Source organism: Dermacentor variabilis, chromosome 1 (genome assembly GCF_050947875.1).
Source record: "Dermacentor variabilis isolate Ectoservices chromosome 1, ASM5094787v1, whole genome shotgun sequence".
Taxonomy (NCBI): Eukaryota; Metazoa; Arthropoda; class Arachnida; order Ixodida; family Ixodidae; genus Dermacentor; species Dermacentor variabilis.
The window spans coordinates 156792584-156816541 of NC_134568.1; the positions used below are offsets into that span (position 1 = coordinate 156792584).

The 23958-nt window shown below is 49.0% G+C and overlaps 1 protein-coding gene across 6 annotated transcripts in view; it reads right to left on the bottom strand.

Annotated features, from left to right (window-relative positions):
- The window catches only part of stumps (DBB domain-containing protein stumps), a 120761-nt gene that overhangs the window by 29499 nt on the left and 67304 nt on the right, over positions 1–23958 (bottom strand). For 4 of the 6 annotated variants that reach the window (XM_075698206.1, XM_075698170.1, XM_075698176.1 and 1 more), the window contains exon 2: positions 4126–4325. In XM_075698206.1, coding sequence (XP_075554321.1) covers positions 4126–4290 — 165 coding nt within the window. In that variant the 5' untranslated portion in view covers positions 4291–4325. Of the gene's footprint in view, positions 1–4125; positions 4326–7938; positions 8060–23958 lie in introns of those variants that run through there. The other 2 variants (XM_075698201.1, XM_075698195.1) reach the window with 2 other exon arrangements.

Here is a 23958-nt window from a genome sequence, read left to right on the forward strand (position 1 = left end):
CGTGGGCGCAGGTGACCGTGAACGTGACGACGCCCGCCACCGCTGTCATTCACAGAGAGCCGACTCTCAAGATGCCCGCATTCCTCGGGCACCCACTCCCCACTTGTAACATGGAGGCGCAGATAACCCCCCCGAATGCAAACTGTACTTTATCTTTTCTTTTTTCTTTTTCGCTCACAGCAAACAAACGCTAACCGGGTGCCCTCGGGCAAGGGGCCAGAAGGCCACAATGGAATAAATTATTAAGCTGGACGTTTGAAGAGTTCTTTAAACACGCGTACGTTACGGTTCATGACTCAGTTGGATGGGGATTACCGCGAAGAGTAAATAAATAAAAATAAGTGTGTACATATTCTATAGTATACTGCATGAAGCCAAGAAAAGTATTCTTTTTTGATGATCTCTTTTAATTGATTGCAAACTGATCTTTTTCAATTGCAATGTAGAAACGCTGTGGAATAGACAAATGAAAGTGGCCGGAAAGACGACGTGTAGCCGGTGGGAGCCGAGCCTGCATCTTGCGCCCAATGCGTGCGCGATGCTCCGCCCAGTTGTGTTGCGGTGACGGCTTCTTCCACTTTACTGGCGATTCGCGTACGCGTACAAGATCTGTCCCTCAGCGTTAAGCATCGTCATTGACGGCCACGGCACCGGTGGACCGTGCACGGCGATACGGAACATCCTTGTCAACCGCAGACGCGTCACATACACTACGTCAGCTTATAGGAGCGGCCCACTGGCCAGTAAACCACCGTTAAACGTTAGACGATTCTTAATTTATTGATCTCTTTTTAGTTGGCCAGCGCGATTAAATTTTGCGCCGATGATTACGTGAAGGGTGCGCAAATAGCTACCTAGGAAAACCAGCTCACCACACCGAGCTGCTTACGCTGCGCATGAGGTATACGCTACAAGACTGGCAAGGTTAGACGAGAATTTCAAGTTGACTGAAAATCTTGACAATTTCGCTTGCAAGCTTTGCGTCCCTGAAAGCATAAAAAAGTGGAAAAAGAAAGAAAGCATAATAAGCGTAATGCACGATCTTTAGCAACCCTTTGTTGCTTTGGTATTTTTTTTATTTACTGTGAAATTTACGTATTTCCGAAACAGACAGGCGCTGCGAAGAAACGTGCGTAACTTCTATCATCCTCGAATGGGTCAGATAAAAGAGGTTATCGTTTGAGCACATGGACTTTACAAAGATAAGAAAGGAGCATGTAGCTGCAGGCGCGCCCCAGTTCCGCCGGTAGATGGTCCCTCGGGACTGGGTGCGCCTTGCGAACGCGCAGAGGATACGGCCAACCTGAACCGGCGTTTCTGAAACTGTGGTCCGCCGTCCGCAAGGGTACTTGACAAGGTTCGAGGGGGGCCTACGGCGACCGTTCTAGAAATACCTCAGAACTGCACTTTTATCCAGTTCTCCAAGTTTATAAATGTTAAATTATAAGCAATTAGCAGGGTTAATGTTGGACCGGAGTTCAGATCTCGACCACTGCGTTCAATAAAGCATGATGTATGCACCCTGATTTTTTGCGTGCAGTAACGTTTTCCTTGCATCTGTAGTAGACTGCTAGATATACATTAGCTAAAAAATAATGCTCGCAGCCTGAGATACAATAACATAATAGCAGTGACCCCAGATTGGACTCCTCTGTATGAGTTTGTGTGTACGAGGGGGTGAGAGAAGAAAACGGTGCTGAAGAAGGCACCCAACCTATTTTCCGCGGTAGCTAGATGTATGAGAACCACTGCTGTAGACAACCGACCAGCGCCCGAGCGGATTTCAACAGTTTTACTATACGAGTGCTTGTGACTATACGAGATTGAACATGCATCAGCGGGCGTGGGCACACGGACTCTCCTTCCTCTATCTGACCCTATTTCACCCCCTTTCCCCAAATGCAGGGTAGCCAAACGGGCGCGACCACGGTTGACATACTTGACTACTTTCTCTCTCTACTGCTCAGGCACGAGAAGGTATATGCCTCATATTACAACGCTTTCATTCGCGAGTGCCCTTTGCCTATTGGTCGGCCGCCTTCGCTAATTTTTCCATCATCAGGAGTGGGTCAAATTTTCTCTTACGACCAATCCTAGCACAAGAGGCTTTTATGAATACGTACCATGGTCATAAAAAATGCCTGTACCTTTATGTTCGCAATAACATAATATGAAGGAAGGCTAGCCTTTTATTCATCACGGTGGTCTCCCCGGTATAATTTTTCGCAGAGAGAAAATTCATTGTAGAGGTTAAAAATGCACTGTGAAAACATAAGGGAATAGAAAAAATGGCGGACGCAAGTATCAGCATTAAATTGAACCGAGTGAGCTCCTCTGGCCAAATTCACCGTTTTCGGTTCGTAAGTGCTGCTTGCCATTGGCCGACCGTCTTCAGTCGGCCAATGGCAAGCAGCACTTACGGCAATCCAATGGCAGCACAATGGTAATCCAAGCCAAGAAATGGTAATCCAATCCAAGCAGCACAATGGCAATCGCGATTGCCTGGCATTCGGTCTTGCGAATAGTTTTAGCGTAAGAGTTCTTTTTTTTTTTAATGAATACCGGCCTTCGAAAATACACGAGGGAAACGTACTCAAATGCAAAACTGGAAGAAAAGTGCCTCGGGATCAACCCTCAAATACGCTCATCTATACCGCAGCCAATTCATGCGTCAGAGCGACTCGCCACCTCAGCTTACTAGGGCTCACTAAATCCGTGAGCGGCGGGGCGTTATAGGGGTTAGTATAGATGTCGGCGAACCATGGAGGCACCGAATTCACACACAGACACACAGAAAAAAGTTCTTACGCCGAAATTGTTCGTAAGACTAGGTTCTTGCCAGTCTTGATGACTGGCACATCATTAAAGAAGGCGGCCGGTAAGTGGCAAACAACTCTTACAAACAAAATTCTTCGTGAATTCAGCCCACGGTATACTTATAATCATGAAGCACTTCGTACGTCATAACGATTCGTAAAACACAGGCGCCCAGTAATGTTGATGAGAAGCATATTATATGCGAAGGCGACCAGTCCATCATAAGCACCTCTTATGGAAGAAAAACTTGGTGAATTCGGCCCCCAGAGCCATTCACCAAACGACATGCAATACAAACAATCCTTACAAACGGAAAGCCTGTGAGTGCGGTTCCATAGAGGGCCCGAATTCACAATGTCGTTCGTAGGTCGCATCAGTTCGCAGGAACAGGCGCCGGCCAAATATGATACGGGACATATTATTAGCGAATGCATAGCTGACCAATTAGAGATATTCTATGTTTTGCGAGTTCCACACCATGGCCCGTATTCACAAAACGTTCTTACGCTAAAAGCGTTCGTGTCAGCCAATAGTGATGTAGAACATAATATAAGCGAAGGCAGTCAGCCAATGAAAAACAGAACTTACAAACGAAAAGCTTTGTGAATTCGGCCCCATGTCCCGTATTACACACACACACACACACACACACACACACACACACACACACACACACACACACACACACACACACACACACACACACACACACACACACACACACAAACACACACACACACACACACACACACACACACACACACACACACACACACACACACACACACACACACACACACACACACACACACAATAACGCTAGAATTATTAGTAAGAGAAAATTTCAACCAATCCGGATTCTGGACATATTAGCGAATGAGTTTGGCCAATGGTTAAGAGAACTCGCAAAAGAAAACGTGTTCAAAAACCTAGACCCGTTTTTCACAGAAATATTCTTACGCTAGATTTGTGCGTAAGAGAGGATGCAGCCAACCAATGGTAAAGAGAACTTGAAAACAAAAGGCTTCGTGAATTTGTCCCCTTTTATATACACAAGTACACGAAAGCCGCGTGTGGGTGGCCAGCACATGTTCGCCGTTCGCTAGCCAGTTGCAATAACTACGCAGCGGGCCAGTCACGAGCAGCAGTAACATTCCTTATTCTGTGGCCGTAATCATACCGTTGGGGTACCACACTGAATCAGGTATCTGGCTGGCACCGCGGCTTCAAGTTCCAGAACACTGCACGCGTTTAGTGAGGCGGCGAACTATAACACAGCTGTCGCAGTGAGCCCAACAGCACGCTTACCTTAGCAGCGCCCAAAGCCTTGGCCCTATCCTGAGGCAAGGGCAGCGAGATGGCGTCCAGCGCCTCCTGGGTGACGGTGAGCGCCTGTTGCCGGAAGCAGTCGGTCAGGTAGCTGCCCCACTCACGGCCGTCGCTGCAGAACAGCGTGCTCACGTCGGCCGCCATGCCCAGGCGCAGCTGCAGGGGGCCGTCTGCGGGCCCTGCGATGCACGCACACGACGCTATACAGACCGCAACGCCAGACTTCACAGAAAGAAACTGCTCAGGAGGTGTGATAATTGGGCAGCTTGGTACACGTTCGTGGCTGCAACAACGCGATTTCTTAGTTCTTGTCTTTAGTCGCGCTGCTCCAGCCATGATACCTTCTGCTGTAACTCACGCAGTCGATGGTTCGTGGCTAAGCTGCGGTCACCTCCTACGGGCGCGGAATGTAAAAGTGCCCGGATCCCGATGTTTCAGCTCAGATGAGAAAAAAGAAAAAAAAAGAAGAAAGAAAAAATGCAAAAAAAATTTCAGAACTACTGCGTAGCCCTCCGCTACGCGTGCCGCGCAGCGCAGATGCAGCTTTGGCCGCCAAAGTCCATTAGCATATAAATCGGCACTACAAAATGTAAAGTCTTCCCACGTGAGTGACGGCCGGGAGAAGTAACTAGATGCTTGAAAAAATATAATGTTACTAAAAAAAATCTGCAGCGAGCACAGTGCTCACACCATCATTTTTTTCAGGCTAATGATGAATGAATGAACCTACTTAAGCTTGTCCATTATTTCATCATTAGCCGAATCACCTACGCTATCCCGTACTTAAAGACAACTAAAGCAGAGAGAGACAAGGTAGACATCCTCATCAGAAAAGGTGTCAAAACAGCCCTAGGTTTACCACCACGCACGTTAACCGAGACGATCCTCAACCTAGGAGTGTCAAACACCCTAGAGGAAATGTGCGAGGCGAAACTCACGGCACAATATGTCAGACTAACTGGCAGCAAAACGGGCAGATCCATCCTTAGGAAACTGGGCTACCAGAGCCCAGAATCGCGAGAGGGGATAACCACCATCCCCAAAGAAATTACCAACAGGTTAAGAATACCCCCATCCCAAGAAACATGCACCCCATATACAAAGAGGAACGCAGGAGAAGCAAAGTCCAAAGACTCCGAAGCTCCCTCCTTCAAAAACAAGGGGTAGTGTACACCGATGCGGCAGAGTACCCAGAACAGCACTACGCTGCAGTAGTAGTGAGCGACAAAGGCGGGCGAATCTCGAGCTGTAGTATGAGACACTCTTCACCAGAGGAAGCAGAGATGGCGGCGATCGCCCTGGCAATCACAAACCCATCAACCAGAATAATTATCACCGATTCTAAAACTGCAATCAAGGCCTATGGCAAGGTGTCCAGAGAGGCCGGCAAAATTCTGCAGGCAGGCAAGGAGAATGTACCCAACGCCCTAATTAGAATAATATGGGCGCCCGCCCATATATGGACTCACAGGGAACGAGATCGCCAACAAGGTCACTCGAGGACTCACACACCGGGCCCCAGCGCAGGCAGACTACTCCCTCTCCACAAAGCGAGACTTAACCACATACAGAGAAATTCTAGAACACTATAAAACGGGCAGGAGAACCCCCCCCCCCCTCCCCCATAGATTTCTCACAAAGAAGGAAGAAGTAATCTGGCGAAAACTGCAGACCGGTACCTTCCCAAACCCGTATATCCTACGCAAATGGCATCCTGAAGTGCACTCTCCCAAATGCAAAAACTGTGAAGGCATAGCGACCCTAAATCACATGCTCTGGGCTTGCCCAGCGCTAAACGGTCTACATGGAAACAAAGAGTCATGGGAATCCTCCCTTCGTAGCCAGGAAGAACAAGCCCAAAAACAAGTCATCGGTCAAGCCCAGGTCGCCGCCGGAAGCCCACTAATTCCGGCCGATGTCTAGGGGGGAGGTAGACGGTGAAAGGGGGAGCTGCATCTCACCCCGATCACCCATACTCCATGACGGGTGCAAATAAAGTGCTTTCTCTCTCTCTCTCTCTCTCTTTAGGTGACAGCAGATTGGATAGAAAAAAACGTAAGCGGGTGGGATTATCGGTTTCGCGTCCAAATTCATGGATTTGCTTTTTCTGCTTTATCAGTTGCGCTTTTCATACAGTGACCAAACATTGCGCCTTCTCAAGACGATGAGAAACAAACATCCTTGCAGCAAAGGCTATCTCCCCACTGTTGAACTTCAACATACACGACGCGCTTGAGAACATCAGTAGCAGGCTTTCCCACGTACAGTTTACTTATCTCTGCCCATCAGACAACATGCATGAGAGAAAATAATGGAAACACAAATACGGAGGCCAGCATGAGTGGGTAAGCGAGCTCTATTCGGCAATACATTTGCGTCTAAAGCGGGGGGAAAGAACCATAGGCCTCATACCTACTACATCCGCATATCTTCCCACATTCTGCGGATTCTCTATGTATGATTATTCGATAAGGGGGTAATAGGACATAATGGTTATTTCGATAAGGGCATGAGTTATGGGTTACAATTACAAATGAGTTCAAGAGGCCACACATGTGAACTTTGAACTTTGAACTTTGAACTTTATTTGTATCTATACAACGTACAGATAGCAGGGGCACAGACAAAAAGCCATAAAATCGGCTTGACTAGGTCTGTGTCCCTAGTGGGCACAGACCTATGTGTCCCTATGTGGGCATATAAACAGGAAATGACACAGCTACCTTCCTCTAAACATCCATGTTTCCAAGTCATAAAAACAGGGGAAAATGGTCTACCAAAGAGAAGGCTGTCTCATCGTTAATCGATACGAAACTTGCAATTTGAAGTAAAAAAGAAAGAATAGAAAAGGCCAAAAGAAAATGGAATTTGGTAACGAGAATAAAACTGCACACTCAAATAAGCAGAAGATTTAAACGCACTAGTTAGCGAATAATTAATGTAGGGTAATGTTTCCATCGTATGTTGGCTACTGTGGTGCCTTATTACGTCAAGTGTTACACATAATTTCATTCAGTCTTTGTTAACACACCCAATAGCAGTATGTCATATTTCACAGTTGAATTTCCACAATGTGGTTTCTTCAAGAGTAGAATATGTATTCGAGCAGATAGCAATACTGGTAAACCGCTTCCAAATGTGCTCTGCCAGAATAGCAAAAAGAAAAGAAAAAAAAAAAGAAAAAAAGACGACCATATGCAAACGTAATTCCAGACTGTCAATATTAATATCGACCCATACATAAGGGCAAGAACTTATAACAACCGGCTTTTCCGATTTACATATTGTTATGTTCTGCTTTAGAAATCACTTTTTAAATATCATCGTGTAACAGTTTAGTGTTGTGCGGAGGTCGGATACAAACGCTGTTAAATGTACCGACGCTATCAATATAATATCACTAGTAATCCAAGTCGTGTTGTATAGCAGTGCAAAGTTTCCGTGCGCTCTTAATGCTATAAAGTCAGTCATATACGACTGCATTCGCATTCCGCAAACAGTTCAGCATTTTTTAACACGCCGAGAGCGTTGCTGTCTTGCTGCGATTTTCACGTCCGTTCGGCGCACGTTAGGCTTTTTGTTTCTTCGTTTTCACAACGGTAACCTGCCTGCAGCATTACCCCGACACCGAAGGCAACGCAGACGGAAGAGCAATGATTTCTAAACTATGAATTCCGAAACCGAAGCCTGCATCTCGTTCCACAGCTTCCGTCTTTGGCGTTTCTATCTGCGAGCAGCGTGCAGAGTAAGCGAGGAAACGCCACGTTCCGCATCCACAACAAAAGCGCTCACCACAAAACCGGGGCACGTACCGCATCCGATCATGTTGCTGCGGCGCACAGTGAGCGATGGGGCGGTATATCGGCGAGGAGCGCGAACCGTTCGTCACGACCACATCTTAGCGTGCACTGTGGGCGAAATGAAAGCCCGAGCTGAGAGCATGCGCAGTTTCCAACGGCGCGGTTTCCGGTGCCCGGGGCTCTTGGCACGGGATGTGATTGCGTCAGGGAACCCCAAGCATTGCGCCCCCGATGAGACACGGTTGGCACGATTCGCCTTCCTGCTCTCGGCCAGTGACAGTCGGCGCACCAGAGGTGCCGTGAAGATAACCACAGTTCCGCATGCACGGAGTTTTGCTACTCCCGAAGGTCCCTGGTTGGACTGTGCCTGCTAACGCTACACAGTGCTCGCTTAGATTCTAGAGGACCACGTGTGCTACCGAGCTTGACAAACCGCACACGCAAGCGTCGATGCAGGAGAGGTGACTGATCTCAGTTCCTGGCATCGTTAAGAAGGCACACTTGTCACCGCTGGCCCTGAAGCAGTTGTCTGGACGCTTCTCCTAAAGAGTCCCATTTTGACCGCATACACGGACGGTTTCACGGTTTAACCAATATTCTCACAATACCAGCATCCCACCCGATTCCTCTAGGATCTTAAAATTTGATCCACTTTTTTTTACCACCCATCGGACTCCACATTAAGCTCACCCTTCCAACCACACATAAAAAAACACTTCCACGTGTGTTTGTGCGCGCGCGCGCGTGTGTGTGTAAACATGGCCCACATTGCACAGAAGTTGGGTGCATCGCGACGAAAAAGAGCACATTTTCGTCAACTCTAAAACATTCTTGCTTGCAACATAATGTCGCATATTCCTTTGGCTGTGAGGAAAATTAGATGGCACCGACCAAAAAAAAAAAAAGAAAGTTGGTATGACGTTTCAGCTCCCCCCAATTCCATATCCTTTGGCTGCACAACGTATATGCGATACGTTGTATCCCCGCTGTCCGGAATGTCCTGGAGTAATACGGGCTGTCTATCGTAAACTCTACCAGAATGAGTAATGCTGAGATGAGCTTATTTCGACGTGAAAAAACAAGAAAAAAACAAGAAACGTGAGAGATTGTTAGTCTTGAATCTATTTGCGTAATCACAGGTAAGATTTTTGCCAACACAAGACTCCAATGACCGCCCCTACAGCTAGCTAAAGGGCGACATGGAATGTCTCATAGCGTCTGGTGTGCCATAGGGTCGCAAGACACAAACACCAAAGCCTTGAACCGTATATTCGTGTGAATTGAAGAGTCAGAAATAACGGCACGCAAGGATTATATTAAACTTATTCTAAATACTTATTCGAGCGGGCACAAGTGTGCGCAAGAATACAAAAAGCGGCAACCCTGACAGTGGCATACTTTCGTCGACAAGGTCTGACGATATCAGCAGGAAAAATGTGCGCCAGTTGCATTTATACGAAAACCCATGTCTTTCTACCCGGTGTGCATCGAGGGCCAGACAGTTGCGTATAAAAAAACTCAGACATTATTAGGCGTTATTGTGGATGGTAATTTCACCTGGATTTTACCCTACGTCATTGGTTACACGAGCAGCTAGAGTACAAAGTAAGGCACGCTCATCACCAAGTGCACGAGAAAGGACACGACGTTGTATTTCAATGGTCGCCGAGGCACTGCGGAATCCTCGGCAACGACAGCGCAGAGGAAGCGGCGCGCTCGGATCATCTAAACATCAGAGATTGCATGCACTGTACTCTCGGGAACGGGTGCTGCGGGGCAACTTAAATCACTTGCTCGCCACTTCACACTTCTACGATGCAATTAACCGAGCTTCAGCAACTGACGCTTGCACTCTCTCGACCCTAACTTGCGGCCCTTTGCCGGCCACCCGGACTCTCCTGTCGCGAAACAACTGTGTCGCATGCGCATGGTTGGGCGTTCCATTTACAAATGCCTATTCCTTCCTAATAGAAATGGCCAACAGTGTGGCGTGATATTTGTGCAGGCGTGATGAGACACTACAGCACCTCATGTGCCACTGCCCATCCTTTGACTCTCAACGAGATGCTCCCAGCCGAGTGGATAATAGAGCGCTCTCGGAGGAAAAGATCCTGGGACCACACAGATCCGATGCACTCTTGCACCCACAAGGCCACAAAAGCCCTTCTGCCGTTCTTGAAGGTGAGTGGACCGTATACGAACGCTTGTGACGGCGGACACTGCTCTGCGAATGTGATCACCAATGACTGACTCTTCGTTATTTTTCTTCTCTTTCTTTCTCATCTATTCTTCCCATTTCTCCCACCTGAAGTGTAGGGTCGTTAACCGGGCACGGGCTTTGTTAACATCGCAACCACTCCTTCTTCGTCTCTCTCTCTCTCTCTGCCCCTCTATTACATAACAGAATTTTAGCTGCACGGCTAATCGCATGCGTCACGAGTGGAAATTGGGGCGGGAGAATGCTGTAAGTTTTGGCACATTGTATTACTGTGCGCACGCATGTGCAGCACGTGCTCCGTTACACAACAACGCCGTGAATGCGTTTCAGCATGGGCTGTCGTTTTCAGTTCTGATCATATCCCAATGTCTTGGGAGAGGACCTGCGCAGCACTGCTTCTCGATAGTTCCGAAAAGAGAGCCGCAAACCTCGGTTGAAGCTGATGCGCTTATCTTTCCTGGCGAGAGTACTACGATACGCCATAAAGCTACACGGGACGCACCGCGCTCTCACAAGTATCAATACCGCACCGGGCGTGAAACGATGTTGCACAGCCTACTCGCCACGCGAAGGAGTCACAACGCGCCGAAGCTTAGCTCTCTTGGGCGAACGTAACGCACCTGAGCCTCGCTGCGCTGCTCCCGCCTGCAGTCCCGCGCTGCGCAGAACGCCGTGCAACATTCGACAGTCCAACGGGCGCCGCGGCCTTCCAGGCACGACAGGGAAGAGCGTCGTATCCTGTTCTCGCGCGATCGCCCGTTTCGCCTTTCCTCGGTGCGTGTCGGTGGCCAAAGTCGCACATTGCTATACGCTGTAACCAAAGGACTCCGGTCCTTTTGTTACAACGCGAACCTGCGCGCTCGGTCCAAGCCTTTTGAACGACCTGGCGACAGCGCTTTAACCGTAGACGCCTGCCAAAAATTCAGTAACTTCAGCGAGATGAGATCCTTCACCAGGCTGAAACGCGGTTTCAGCCGACGCAGCATGACGCCCACGAAGTGAATCTTTTTTTAATTAGCTTCTCTCACAAAATGCGAATAGAACTTGGAGTAAAGCGCTCACTTTCCAATTTTTCAAGCTCACCTTCCGCATCTCAAGCTTTTGTGAAAGTCAAGAAAGCATCTGAAGTGCTTACAAGTTAATAGAGCCAAACGAACCACGCAGGAAGCCAAAATATCCCTATAATGAAGGAGCATCAAATATCACCGTGGATACCGGCGCTTGCACGGTGCATTGGTGGAGCAGGCGTTACGAGGAGGTTAGCAGTAGAGTTATTGCATATGCTACCAAAGGCTACCTTTGGTAACATGTGCAGTAACTCTAGTTAGCAGCAAAGGCAGCCGAAGTGAGCGCTCGGCGTTCCTCGAATACCCTCCCTTCCTGCGGGAAACGCGTTCGCGCAAGGCTGCTGAGATCAAGGTCCCTGGCCGTGGCGGTGCGCGCCACTCACATCGGACCCAAAAATAGTACACGCCGCCAACATCTGCTCCGAACGCGACAGACTTCGGCACGATTCAGAATAGGCGAGGCATTTTCGGCAGCGACGGTGCAACAGACCACGAACGTCTGCGTGCTAATAACTGCTCATCACGAGGAGTCAGAGAGGCAGCGACAATGACTGGTGTCTAGCCACGCTCCGCATGCCGTGCGTGACGTAAACATCGAAGCAGCCTATCGTTGCAGCACCGCTGGCCCCTGAACTCTTCTTTAAAATAATTTTTTCTCTCTCATTTATCACATCCCTTTGCCCCTCCCCCAGTACAGGGTAGCCAACCGGAGATAATATCTAGTTAACCTCCCTGTTTTCCTTCGCCTTTCTCTCTCTCTCTCTCTGGCCCCTGAAGCTGTCTTTTAAACAACATGTGCACGGCCTGTATAACGTAAGGATTCCTTTCACTCGATTATATCCTTTTTTTGTCATCAACCGTTCATGGCCGGCCGATCTCGAAGATGACATTGGCGGAGTGCCGCTCAGACCACTGAACAAGCGCGAAATGGTATACCTGTAAGAAATAACTTGAAACAGACAATGAATAAACTGAAAATTTATTTGAATCGGAACCACAGAGATTCTGCCACTTAAAAGACGGACTTTTTTTCTATTAACCGTGAAAGACATAATTTTCCTTGATATTAACAGAATTGGTCCCAATAGGGTAAATACAAATTTCTGTCATAAATAGCTTGAGCGCAGTAACTTTTGTCCGTTTCTTTATAATCCTGAATTAATATATGCGTGCAGCTTCATCGCCCACGTACGTGTACACAGACAGATTTGATATGAGTCAGCGAAGCAGCAAGCAACAGAAAATTTCAGGAAAACTAAAGAAAAAGTAAGCAACAGAAAACCGAAGAAAACAGAAAGCGTGTGTGACTAAAATTGCCCAACTCAGTTCTTTTTCTTACTTTTTCTTTTCACTCAAATATTTTTACAATGTAGCATTCGAATGGAATCGTTACACCATCTAGGCCCAGAACTCCTGTTGTTAAGAGTGACTGTGTGCAACTTGTCTGCTGCCACAATGGTTTCGGCCACAACATAACCTTCATAACACTTTTTGTTCTTAAAAGAACGTTTACAGTTCGTTGCAGTTGCACGCAGTGCCTCAAGATGTCGCTACTAACGCCCTTGTTCGCTGTGCTCACATGCTCTAACGTCGCAACTACCCGCCTCGATAGCTTAGTGACCGCATTTTCATGGGGGTGAAATACAAAAACGCTCGTGTGTATTTAGGTGCACGCTCAAAGAACCCCAAATTGTCAAAATTAATCCGGAGTTAGTCGATCAGATCATGGTTTTGGTACATAAAACAGAAGAATTTAATTTTTATTTGAACTAACGTGACATCTGACGTAAGTAGAAATATCCGTTACGATGATTTTGCTTATTGAAATAATTATTCATGCGTTCTTTAGCAAGCTGAACTACCTCACTCGCGACAGGAAGCACAGACATGTGCAAGACAGCCACCACATTTACACGGTCAAAAGTCACCAGAGTTTTTGTCGGCGATAAAATGTAACTAACGGCTACAAAATATATGAACATCAGCCTTGTTGCCGCTATCTGCGACAATCAGGTTTTGTGTTATTTGCTTTGTAACTGGTGGCGGCAACAGCTAATACGCCGTCACTGTCGGACAGTGAGGGCGGCAGGAAAAATATAAACAGGCTGGTTTGAAATGCGGACCTATTTTTTAGGGCTTCTCGCTGTTTGCTCTTGCTTATAGAACCACGTGGAAACAAGCGAGAAGATAAGGATAAATGTATTATTCCCTGCTGCCGGTAAGAAATTGATATTTTGCTCATCAATGCGATCCTCATGTGACTTACACTTTCAGAGTAGATAAAAAAAACAAAAAAAAACAGACGATCCCACGCACTGTGGGAATATATGTAAGTGAAGCTTTCTATGCTGTTTGTTTTGATTGACGATGATTAGAAGTGATGTTGACTGTGAATGTGTAATTTTTTCAGCGTTTAGTCCTATACGAGAGTGGTGAGTTGATGTTAAACGATACATCGCGTGCACCAATGCTGTTTGTTTGTGTAGTACACAAAACGCACTGGGAGACGTGTTTGCTTGAGGAGTTCTTGTGCGCCATTGTTCATAATCTCTGAGCGTGTTGAGCATTACCATTGCGTCACATGGCACATCACATCGTGGCAGAAAGGTTAAACATTAAATGCATTATGGGGCTGTACATGCCAAAACCACGATCGGATTATGAGGCACGCCATAGTGGTGGACCCCGGATTAATTTTGACACCTTGGCGCTTTTTAACGAGCGCCAAAATCTAAGTGCACTAGTGTTTTTGTTTTTCGCTGCCGTTGAATGCGCTGCCAACGTCGCGATTGAACCCGCAACCTCGAGCAATGCCATATCGATCAAGCTACCGCACCGTGCACAGAAGTGTTGATTTGACGTGCAACCGCTTCCGCGGTGTCGCCTGAACCCTGCGGTGTGTTAACGCGGCTTTCAGTGCGCACGCACTGCGTCAGTTGCCCACTTGACATATTTCCATGGCGTTTATTTTTACGAAATAGCAGAAGCGTACCTTACGGTACCTTCAGTTTGCCCGCAACCGCTGTTTCCTTCCCTTTTCACGTCATCTTTTCCCTCTCCCTTCCTCTCCCGCTCTCTTTCCCTGTATGGGAGCTGCGTGAGTGGCAAGGCTTGTCCACTTGTTTCGTGAGTGCGCCAGTTCTACCCATTCCCTGCCTCCTTTCCCCTTTCTCTCTACAGTTCTATTCACGCCCCCTCTGGACTTGCACGTTATAGAAAGGTAAGTGCTGCAGTTTCTGCAATGCTTTCGAGGGGGTTCATGGATAATTACAGCTGTCAAGAGGCTAATGTGGCGATACCAGGGAGCTCCAGAGGGCACTGTGCACATGCCACGCGGTGGACAGATCCAAACGAGTTTCTCGCGTCGAATTTCCTGTCTTTCACGCTCCTGCCATGTATGTACACGCTCTGAAAAACCCCCGACACGGCGTGCAAGGAAACAGCAGCAGCAGCGCAAAAGTCGAAGGAAGAGGCAAAAAGAAAAAGCTTCGGTTTAGAAGTTTCGCGTTAAAAACGCGCGCCAAACGTAGCGCGGCCTCGTGGCGTAGGTAGCAATAAAGCCCCTCCATCCGCGCGCCACCGCCGCTTTTTTAAGTAGCGACAACCTTTGATGTATCTTCTCGGTAAGCGCGGAGACCATCTTATATTCCCTCATCTTTTAAAATTTTCAATACCAAGAAGCAACAAGGAGCTATGGCGCTTCAATGTAACCTGGGGCCTGACGGACCAACCGACTGAGCTATCTCTTCGGGCAACATCCAAGGGTCACGAGTTCAAATCCACTGTTCTCTTCCTTCTTTTTGTTTTCCTTCTTTTTTTCTCCCCCCTTTCAATATTTCTTTTCTTTTAGTTTATCACTATACGGGGACCCTCTTTAAAAAAAATCTCCTTTATTATGTAAAGCCACACATGTGCAGGTCATAAATACCAGGTTTCTCCAATTGAGTGCCATCTGTGCGGTTTAACCGAGCTCAGATCAGATTATATATAGATCCACCTTGACTGGTCCACTGACTAATCAACGAAGGTACCACTGTAGGTTAAATGAGGCGTACAACTTCTGCGGTGGCGGTAGAGTATCCGCCTCGCGTGCAAGAGGACCGTGGTTCGAATCCCGGTGCCGCGCAATTTTCCACCGAAAAAAAACGTGTGTTGAGAAAATTGCATAAGCAGGCCTGGAGTGTGGCCTGATCCCGGTACCCAGAACCGGTAACGCACTCTTTCACGAGAGCAGGATTGGCCACCCTGGTGCAGTACTTGGCCACAACCTCCTATATGAATACAACAATCAAACCCCGGCCCTCAGTCCCCAGCAGCCGCGAAGCAACTGACCACGGCGGCGGTCAGATCTGTGACGCAGCAGAGGGTGCTAAGAATCCCTGGCTCCGGACAGGCCGCCATTGGAATATGAACCTGGCTACGTTTAACGTTGGAACGTTATCTAGTGAGGCGAGTCTAGCAGTGTTATTGGAGGAATTAGAGGGTAGTAAATGGGATATAATAGGGCTCCGTGAGGCTAGGACGACAAAAGAAGCATATACAGTGCTAAAAAGCGGGCACGTACTGTGCTACCGGGGCTTAGAGGAGAGACGAGAACTAGGAGTCGGATTCCTGATTAATAAGGATTGTTGCGTTTCGCCTGCGACACGCGGTTTTGCCGGCGCGACTGCGGCGGGGCGGCAGACATTTTGGCCCGTGCGGCGTCGCCGCAACGCTCCCCGCCAGGCGTTTCCAGGCATGTTCCGATGCCACGTGCCTTCATGTGCGTGTGTGAGTGTATGTGCCATTGTGCCCGAACCAGGCGATGCGACAGCAGGGGTCATCCTCCTCTTCCAGTCATTGTGCCTGAACCAGGCGATGCGAAAGCAGGGGTCATCCTCCCCTTCCAGTCATTGTGCCTGAACCAGGCGATGCGAAAGCAAGGGATCACCCTCTCATTCCAGTCATTGTGCCCGACCGGCAGCGCTACGACAGTGTGCGTCACCATTAGCCCATTGTACATTCACGTGCTCGTCTATTGAGGGGTTCCTTCTTGCCCTCAACCGCGAGAGTATAAAAACAGCTGCCCCCGGACGCCAAAAGGAGGGCTCCGATTTCTTCTGTTGAGTAAAGTGCTCTCCCGTCTCTCTTCTTCGGTCAACCTGACCGCCGACTCTTTGCGATGTTAAAATAAACAAGTTGTTTTGTTGTTACCAGTCGACTCATGCTTTGCCGGGACCTTCGGATGCTTCCAGTTGTACCCCAGGCCGCCAGGCCAACGCTACCCTTGGGGCTTGCGACCCAGGTACAACCACGGGCGTCAGCGCCGAGTTCCCAACAACCGATCGCACCAGCGGTGCGATCCAAACAACCGATGCCATCGGTGGGATTCCAAACATCTGGTTGGCAGCGGTGAGATCGCCTCCGACTTCAAACAACTGTCTGCCAGCGGTGAGATCGCGACAACGGAGGCCAGCAGCGAAGAGATGCAGTTGACTGTATGCTGAGCAGCTCAACAACGATCCGGGAGCAGTGCAACGAGCCCTGTGTGATGACTGGTTGCCTGCAGCGGAACGACTGCGCGGAATTCCTGCCTGCGAGGTTTGGTGAGTGCGGGACTTTCTTCTTCTGAGCTTTGCCAGGCTTTTGTTAGTGTCAGAAACAGAGCTGGTAATTGTGGTTGTCGTTGCTGCCGGGTTAGTTTGCGGCAAGACAATAGTAAGCAGTAGAGAAAGCAGCATTCAGAGCAGCCATGGATTTGAAGTCGTTGCGCAAACCGAAATTGTTGGAGCTTGCAAGAGAGTTGGGTCTGGATGTCTCGGACAAACTCAGAAAACCAGAACTGCTAAAGGCTATTCTTGAGTTAGAGGCTGAGGATGACGAGCTGTCGGAATGCCTTGAGACCATTGAAGAGAGGGAGACTGCAAAAGAAAAAGAAGAGCGTGAACGTAAAGAACAGAAAGAGCGAGAGCAACAAGAGCGTGACCGTCAACACGCTTTGGAAATGAAGCGTCTTGAGGTAGAGATGGAACGCGCTCGTAATGGAAGTCAGGCACACGGTGCAGGAGAACGCGTATTGTTCAAAATGACAGACCTGATGCGGCCGTTTAAGCTTGGAGAGGACATTGGTTTGTTCCTGGTTAACTTTGAGCGAACGTGCGAGAAGCAGGGGTTCTCTCGGGAAACGTGGCCACAGCGCTTGCTCACTTTGTTACCCGGCGAGGCGGCCGACGTAGTCGCTCGCTTGGATAGAGAGGAGGCAGAGGATTTCGACAAAGTAAAATCGAGTCTGCTAAAAAAGTACCGGCTGTCTGCGGAGGCGTTCCGTCGGAAGTTTCGGGAAAATGAGAAAGGCAAAAGTGAGTCATATACAGAGTTAGCGTATAGGCTTATGTCGAACATGCAGGAGTGGCTCAAAGAAGAGAAAGCGTTTGGTGACCACGATAAAGTTCTGCAGTGCTTCGGGCTAGAACAGTTTTATAGTCGGTTACCGGAGAACGTGCGATACTGGGTCTTGGATAGGCCAGACGTTTGTACGGTGGCTAAAGCCGCTGAGCTAGCCGAGGAGTTTGTGACGCGTCGGGCTCGCGGAGCTAAGGACGGTCAAAAGGGTGAATTTGGCTCGAAGTTTGAGAGGCCGAAGTTCACGCCCATGAGATTAAAGGGGGACACGCGTAGTGAGGATGCGAGTGAAAGCAGTCCGACCAAACGTAAAGAGACGGCGGCAGCCAAACGCAGAAAGCGGTTCGAGATGAGGCAAGCGCGCGTTTGTTATACGTGCCAGAAGCCGGGTCACTTTTCGGCGCAGTGTCCGGAAACAACACCAAAAGTTGTGTTTTTTTCAATAGGCAGCACTGACGAGAACATGAAGCTTCTCGAGCCTTACATGCGAGACCTCCTCGTGAACGGGAAAGAGTGCCGAGTGCTTCGCGATTCCGCAGCTACGATGGATGTAGTTCACCCGTCCTACGTAGAACCCGATATGTTCACGGGCGAGTGCGCATGGATCAAGCAAGCCGTGGAAGCTCATAGCGTGTGTCTGCCAGTAGCAAGGGTGCTTATTGAAGGACCTTTCGGAGCGCTTGAGACAGAGGCGGCAGTGTCATCTCTGCTGCCACCCCAGTACCCGTACCTATTTTCAAACAGGTCCGATCACCTCCTGCGCGAGAAGGGGCTTTTGTTTGGTGAAGCTAGTGTTCAGGCCTTAACCAGATCGAAGGTTCGGGAGCTCGCTGCAAAGGCGGTAGTTGCGGGGCCGACGTTATCAAACAACGAAAAAGGGTCAGAGGCGCAGCAAGCTGATATTCAGAGCACGCCCGAACTGAATAAACTTGAGTCTGTAACGTTAAAGGCGCCAGATACTGGAGAGGAAACGCCCGACACGGGAAAGTTAGAAGAGCTATCTACTGATTTGCTCATCGCGCCTACGTCAGACGGACTTAATAGGTTGCTAAAAGTCAGCCGGTCGGCTTTGATAGCCGAGCAAAAAAAGGATGGCAGCCTAGAAAACATTCGCTGCAATGTCAAAGAAGGTATCGCCAGGAAAACTGCGCGTTTTGTGGAAAGAGGTGGAGTCCTGTACCGGAAGTATCTAGACCGCCGAGGAGTGGAGTTCGATCAGCTGATCGTGCCTCAATGCTATCGTCAGGATCTGTTGCGCTTGTCACACGGGGGTTCGTGGTCCGGACACCTAGGAGTTAAGAAAACTAAGGACCGTCTCTTGCAAGAGTACTATTGGCCAGGGTGTTTTCGGGACGCAGACCATTTCGTGAGGACATGTGACACTTGTCAGCGGGTGGGCAAACCAGGGGACAAATCAAGGGCGCCGTTGAAATTGGTACCTATCATAACGGAGCCTTTTAGACGGCTCGTTATTGATACAGTGGGACCTCTGCCGGTAACAGCCACGGGGTACAGACACATTTTGACTGTGATCTGCCCAGCGACAAAGTTCCCTGAAGCAGTGCCGCTTAAAGAACTCAGCTCAGTTGAGATAGTTAATGCACTACTGTCCATATTTGCGCGAGTTGGTTTCCCTGCGGAAATCCAATCAGATCAGGGCACAGTGTTTACTAGCGCTTTGACGACAACTTTTCTCGAAAGGTGTGGGGTAAAGCTGCTACACAGCTCAGTGTACCACCCACAGTCGAATTCCGTTGAGAAGCTCCACTCCGTCATGAAGCGCGTGTTGAGAGCGTTGTGTTTTGAACATCGAACTGACTGGGAGCTGTGTCTGCCTGGGGTGATGTTTGCTTTAAGGACCGCGCCGCATGCGGCTACGGGGTTTTCGCCAGCTGAACTGGTGTACGGTCGCTCGCTTCGATCTCCGCTTCGCATGCTTCGAGAATCGTGGGAAGGTAGGGGCGACGACCCAGTCGTGGTGGAGTACGTACTTAAGCTCCTCGAACGCTTAAGAAGGGCACAGGAGTTGTCAGGTGAAGCAATGACAAAGGCCCAGCAGAGGGCCAAGGTTTATTATGATCGGACAGCCAGGGCCCGTCGTTTTGAGGTGGGCGATGAGGTCATGATATTGCGCACATCGCTAAACAACAAACTAGACGTGCAGTGGGAGGGCCCAGCGCGAATTGTTCAGAAACTGTCGGACGTTAACTACGTGGTAAGTCTGCCAGGAAAGCGGAAAGCACAGCAAGTTTACCACTGTAATCTGCTCAAACCTTATAGACAAAGGGAAGCAGTGGTGTGCATGATGGTAAACGTTCCTGAAGAGCTTCCGGTCGAGCTTCCGGGACTAGGCTCAGTGACGAACAGGGAAGACACCGGTCAAGTCATTAGTGACCTTATCAGTAAAGCACCGCTGTCGCCCGAGCAGAAAACCGAACTACACCGGCTATTACAAGAGTTTCAAGGTCTGTTCTCTGAGAGGCCTGGTAGGACTTCTGTACTTACTCATGATATAGAACTTACCTCCCCAGAGCCAGTACGATCCAAGGCGTATCGGGTGTCACCCCGCCAGAGCGATATTATGGAGGCTGAGGTAAAGAAAATGCTACAGCTCGGTGTTATTGAGGCAGGTGAGAGTGATTATACCTCCCCTTTGATTTTTGTTGAGGTACCGGGCAAGGAACCTCGTCCTTGCGTCGACTACCGCAGGCTTAATTCCATCACTAAGGATCAAATTTATCCGATCCCTAACATCGAGGAGCGCCTTGAGAAAGTTAGTAGCGCTCAGTTTATTTCCACCCTAGATCTTGTCAGGGGTTATTGGCAGGTTCCACTTACAGAAGAGGCTAGTAGGTATGCGGCGTTCATTTCACCAATGGGAACATTCCGTCCTAAAGTGTTGAGTTTTGGTTTGAAGAACGCGCCATACTGTTTTTCAAGCCTCATGGATAAAGTGTTGCGGGGACAGCAAGAATTCGCTTTACCGTATCTAGACGACGTAGCGATATTCTCCGCATCCTGGTCAGAGCATATGACACACTTGCGGGCAGTGCTAACCCGCCTGCGCGAAGCGGGCTTGACAGTAAAGGCTCCTAAGTGCCAGTTAGCACAGGCCGAGGTTGTCTACCTCGGACACGTGATTGGTCAGGGTCGTCGCCGCCCCTCTGAAATAAATGTGGCCGCTGTGCGAGACTTTCCGCAACCGCGCACAAAGACCGATATTCGGTCGTTCTTAGGTGTCGCCGGCTACTATCAGAGGTACATCCCCAGGTACTCTGATATCGCGGCTCCCCTGACGGATGCTCTAAGAAAAACAGAGCCTCAAACAGTCGTCTGGGACGAGACAAAGGAAAGAGCTTTTAGCGCCCTAAAGAGTGCCCTAACAAACCAGCCTGTGCTACGATCGCCAGACTATACAAAAGGGTTCATTGTTCAGTGCGATGCTAGTGAGCGAGGCATGGGCGTTGTACTGTGCCAACGGGAAAATGGAGAAGTAGAACACCCCGTCCTGTATGCTAGTCGTAAGCTGACCAGTCGTGAGCAGGCGTATAGCGCCACCGAGAAAGAGTGTGCATGTCTCGTGTGGGCCGTTCAGAAATTGTCATGCTATCTAGCCGGCTCGAGGTTTATCATTGAGACGGATCACTGCCCTCTCCAATGGCTGCAGACCATCTCTCCCAAAAATGGCCGCCTCCTGCGCTGGAGCCTCGCTTTACAACAATATTCCTTTGAGGTGCGTTACAAAAAGGGGAGTCTCAACGGTAACGCCGATGGCTTAAGTCGAAGCCCCTAACGTAGGAATCAGCCTAAAAATTGTTTGTTACTGATGTTTTTCTTCCTGAGGCAGGATTTTTTTTTAACATATTGCTTTTGTTTAGTGTTTCAAAGTGATGATATGCTTTCTAGTGCAATTTTTCAATTTGTGGACGCGTTCTGAGTGATGCTAGACTACTGTAAGGAACTAGGCAGTGGTATAAAAAGGGGAAAGAGCCTGGCAGGGCTTAGTGAGGGTTGTGCCGTGCTTGCTGACTGAGCGGTTGAGTTTCAGCGTAGTTCTAACGCTTGCCGGGAACGAGAGCAAAAATGTGAACTCTCCCGAAGTCACTTTGCAGTGTCCCGTGCGAACCTGAACGAGAGAACGAGGCCTTCTCTGTGCGCTGCGCTCAAGAAACGTCGAGGGACGCCCGACTTCGGTTATGAGCATCATCGAGCGACGTCCCTCCGGACAGCGGATGCAGTCCCCTGTCCATCGGGATCTCCTTCCCCCGGCGGGGCGGTCTGTTGCGTTTCGCCTGCGACACGCGGTTTTGCCGGCGCGACTGCGGCGGGGCGGCAGACATTTTGGCCCGTGCGGCGTCGCCGCAACGCTCCCCGCCAGGCGTTTCCAGGCATGTTCCGATGCCACGTGTCTTCATGTGCGTGTGTGAGTGTATGTGCCATTGTGCCCGAACCAGGCGATGCGACAGCAGGGGTCATCCTCCTCTTCCAGTCATTGTGCCTGAACCAGGCGATGCGACAGCAGGGGTCATCCTCCCCTTCCAGTCATTGTGCCTGAACCAGGCGATGCGAAAGCAAGGGATCACCCTCTCATTCCAGTCATTGTGCCCGACCGGCAGCGCTACGACAGTGTGCGTCACCATTAGCCCATTGTACATTCACGTGCTCGTCTATTGAGGGGTTCCTTCTTGCCCTCAACCGCGAGAGTATAAAAACAGCTGCCCCCGGACGCCAAAAGGAGGGCTCCGATTTCTTCTGTTGAGTAAAGTGCTCTCCCGTCTCTCTTCTTCGGTCAACCTGACCGCCGACTCTTTGCGATGTTAAAATAAACAAGTTGTTTTGTTGTTACCAGTCGACTCATGCTTTGCCGGAACCTTCGGATGCTTCCAGTTGTACCCCAGGCCGCCAGGCCAACGCTACCCTTGGGGCTTGCGACCCAGGTACAACCACGGGCGTCAGCGCCGAGTTCCCAACAACCGATCGCACCAGCGGTGCGATCCAAACAGGATATAGCTGGTAACATAAAGGAATTCTATAGCATTAACGAGAGGGTGGCAGGTCTTGTTGTGAAACTTAATAAGAGGTACAAATTGAAGGTAGTACAGGTCTACGCCCCTACATCCAGTCATGATGACTAGGAAGTCGAAAGCTTTTATGATGACGTGGAATCGGCGATAGGTAAAGTCAAAACAAAATACACTATACTGATGGGCGACTTCAACGCCAAGGTAGGCAAGAAGCAGGATGGAGACAAGTCAGTGGGGGAATATGGCATAGACTTTAGGAATAGCAGGGGAGAGTTATTAGTAGAATTTGCAGAACAGAATAATATGCGGATAATGAATACCTTCTTCCGCAAGCGGGTTAGCCGAAAGTGGACGTGGAGGAGCCGAAATGGTGAGACTAGAAATGAAATCGACTTCATACTCTGCACTAACCCTGGCATCATACAAGATGTGTACGTGCTCGGCAAGGTGCGCTGCAGTGACCATAGGATGGTAAGAACTCGAATTAGCGTCGACTTGAGGAGGGAACGGAAGAAACTGGTACATAAGAAGCCAATCAATCAGTTAGCGGTAAGAGGGAAACTAGTGGAATTCCGGATCAAGCTACAGAACAGGTATTCGGCTTTAACTCAGGAAGAGGACCTTAGTGTTGAAGCAATGAACGACAATCTTATGGGCATCATTAAGGAGTGTGCAAGAGAAGTCGGTGGTAACTCCGTTAGACAGGATACCAGTAAGCTATCGCAGGAGACGAAAGATCCGATCAAGAAACGCCAATGTACGAAAACCTCTAACCCTACAGCTAGAATAGAACTGGCAGAAGTTTCGAAGTTAGTCAACAAGCGTAAAACAGCTGACATAAGGAAGTATAATATGGATAGAATTGAACATGCGCTCAGGAACGGAGGACGCCTAAAAGCAGTGAAAAAGAAACTAGGAATAGGCAAGAATCAGATGTATGCGTTAAGAGACAAAGCCGGAAATATTGTTACTAATATGGATAAGATAGAGTTCAATAGAGATTTATACAGTACCAGTAGCACCCACGACGATAATGTGAGAGAGAATAGTCTAGAGGAATTTGAAATCCCACAAGTAACGCTGGAAGAAGTAAAGAACGCCTTGGGAGCTATGCAAAGGCTAAAGGCAGCTGGAGAGGATCCGGTAACAGCAGATTTGTTGAAGGATGGTGGGAACACTGTTATAGAAAGACTGGTCACCCTATATACACAATGCCTCATGACCTCAAGCGCACCGGAATCTTGGAAGAACGCTAACATAATTCTAATCTATAAGAAAGGGGACGCCAAAGATTTGAAAAATTATAGACCGATCAGCTTATT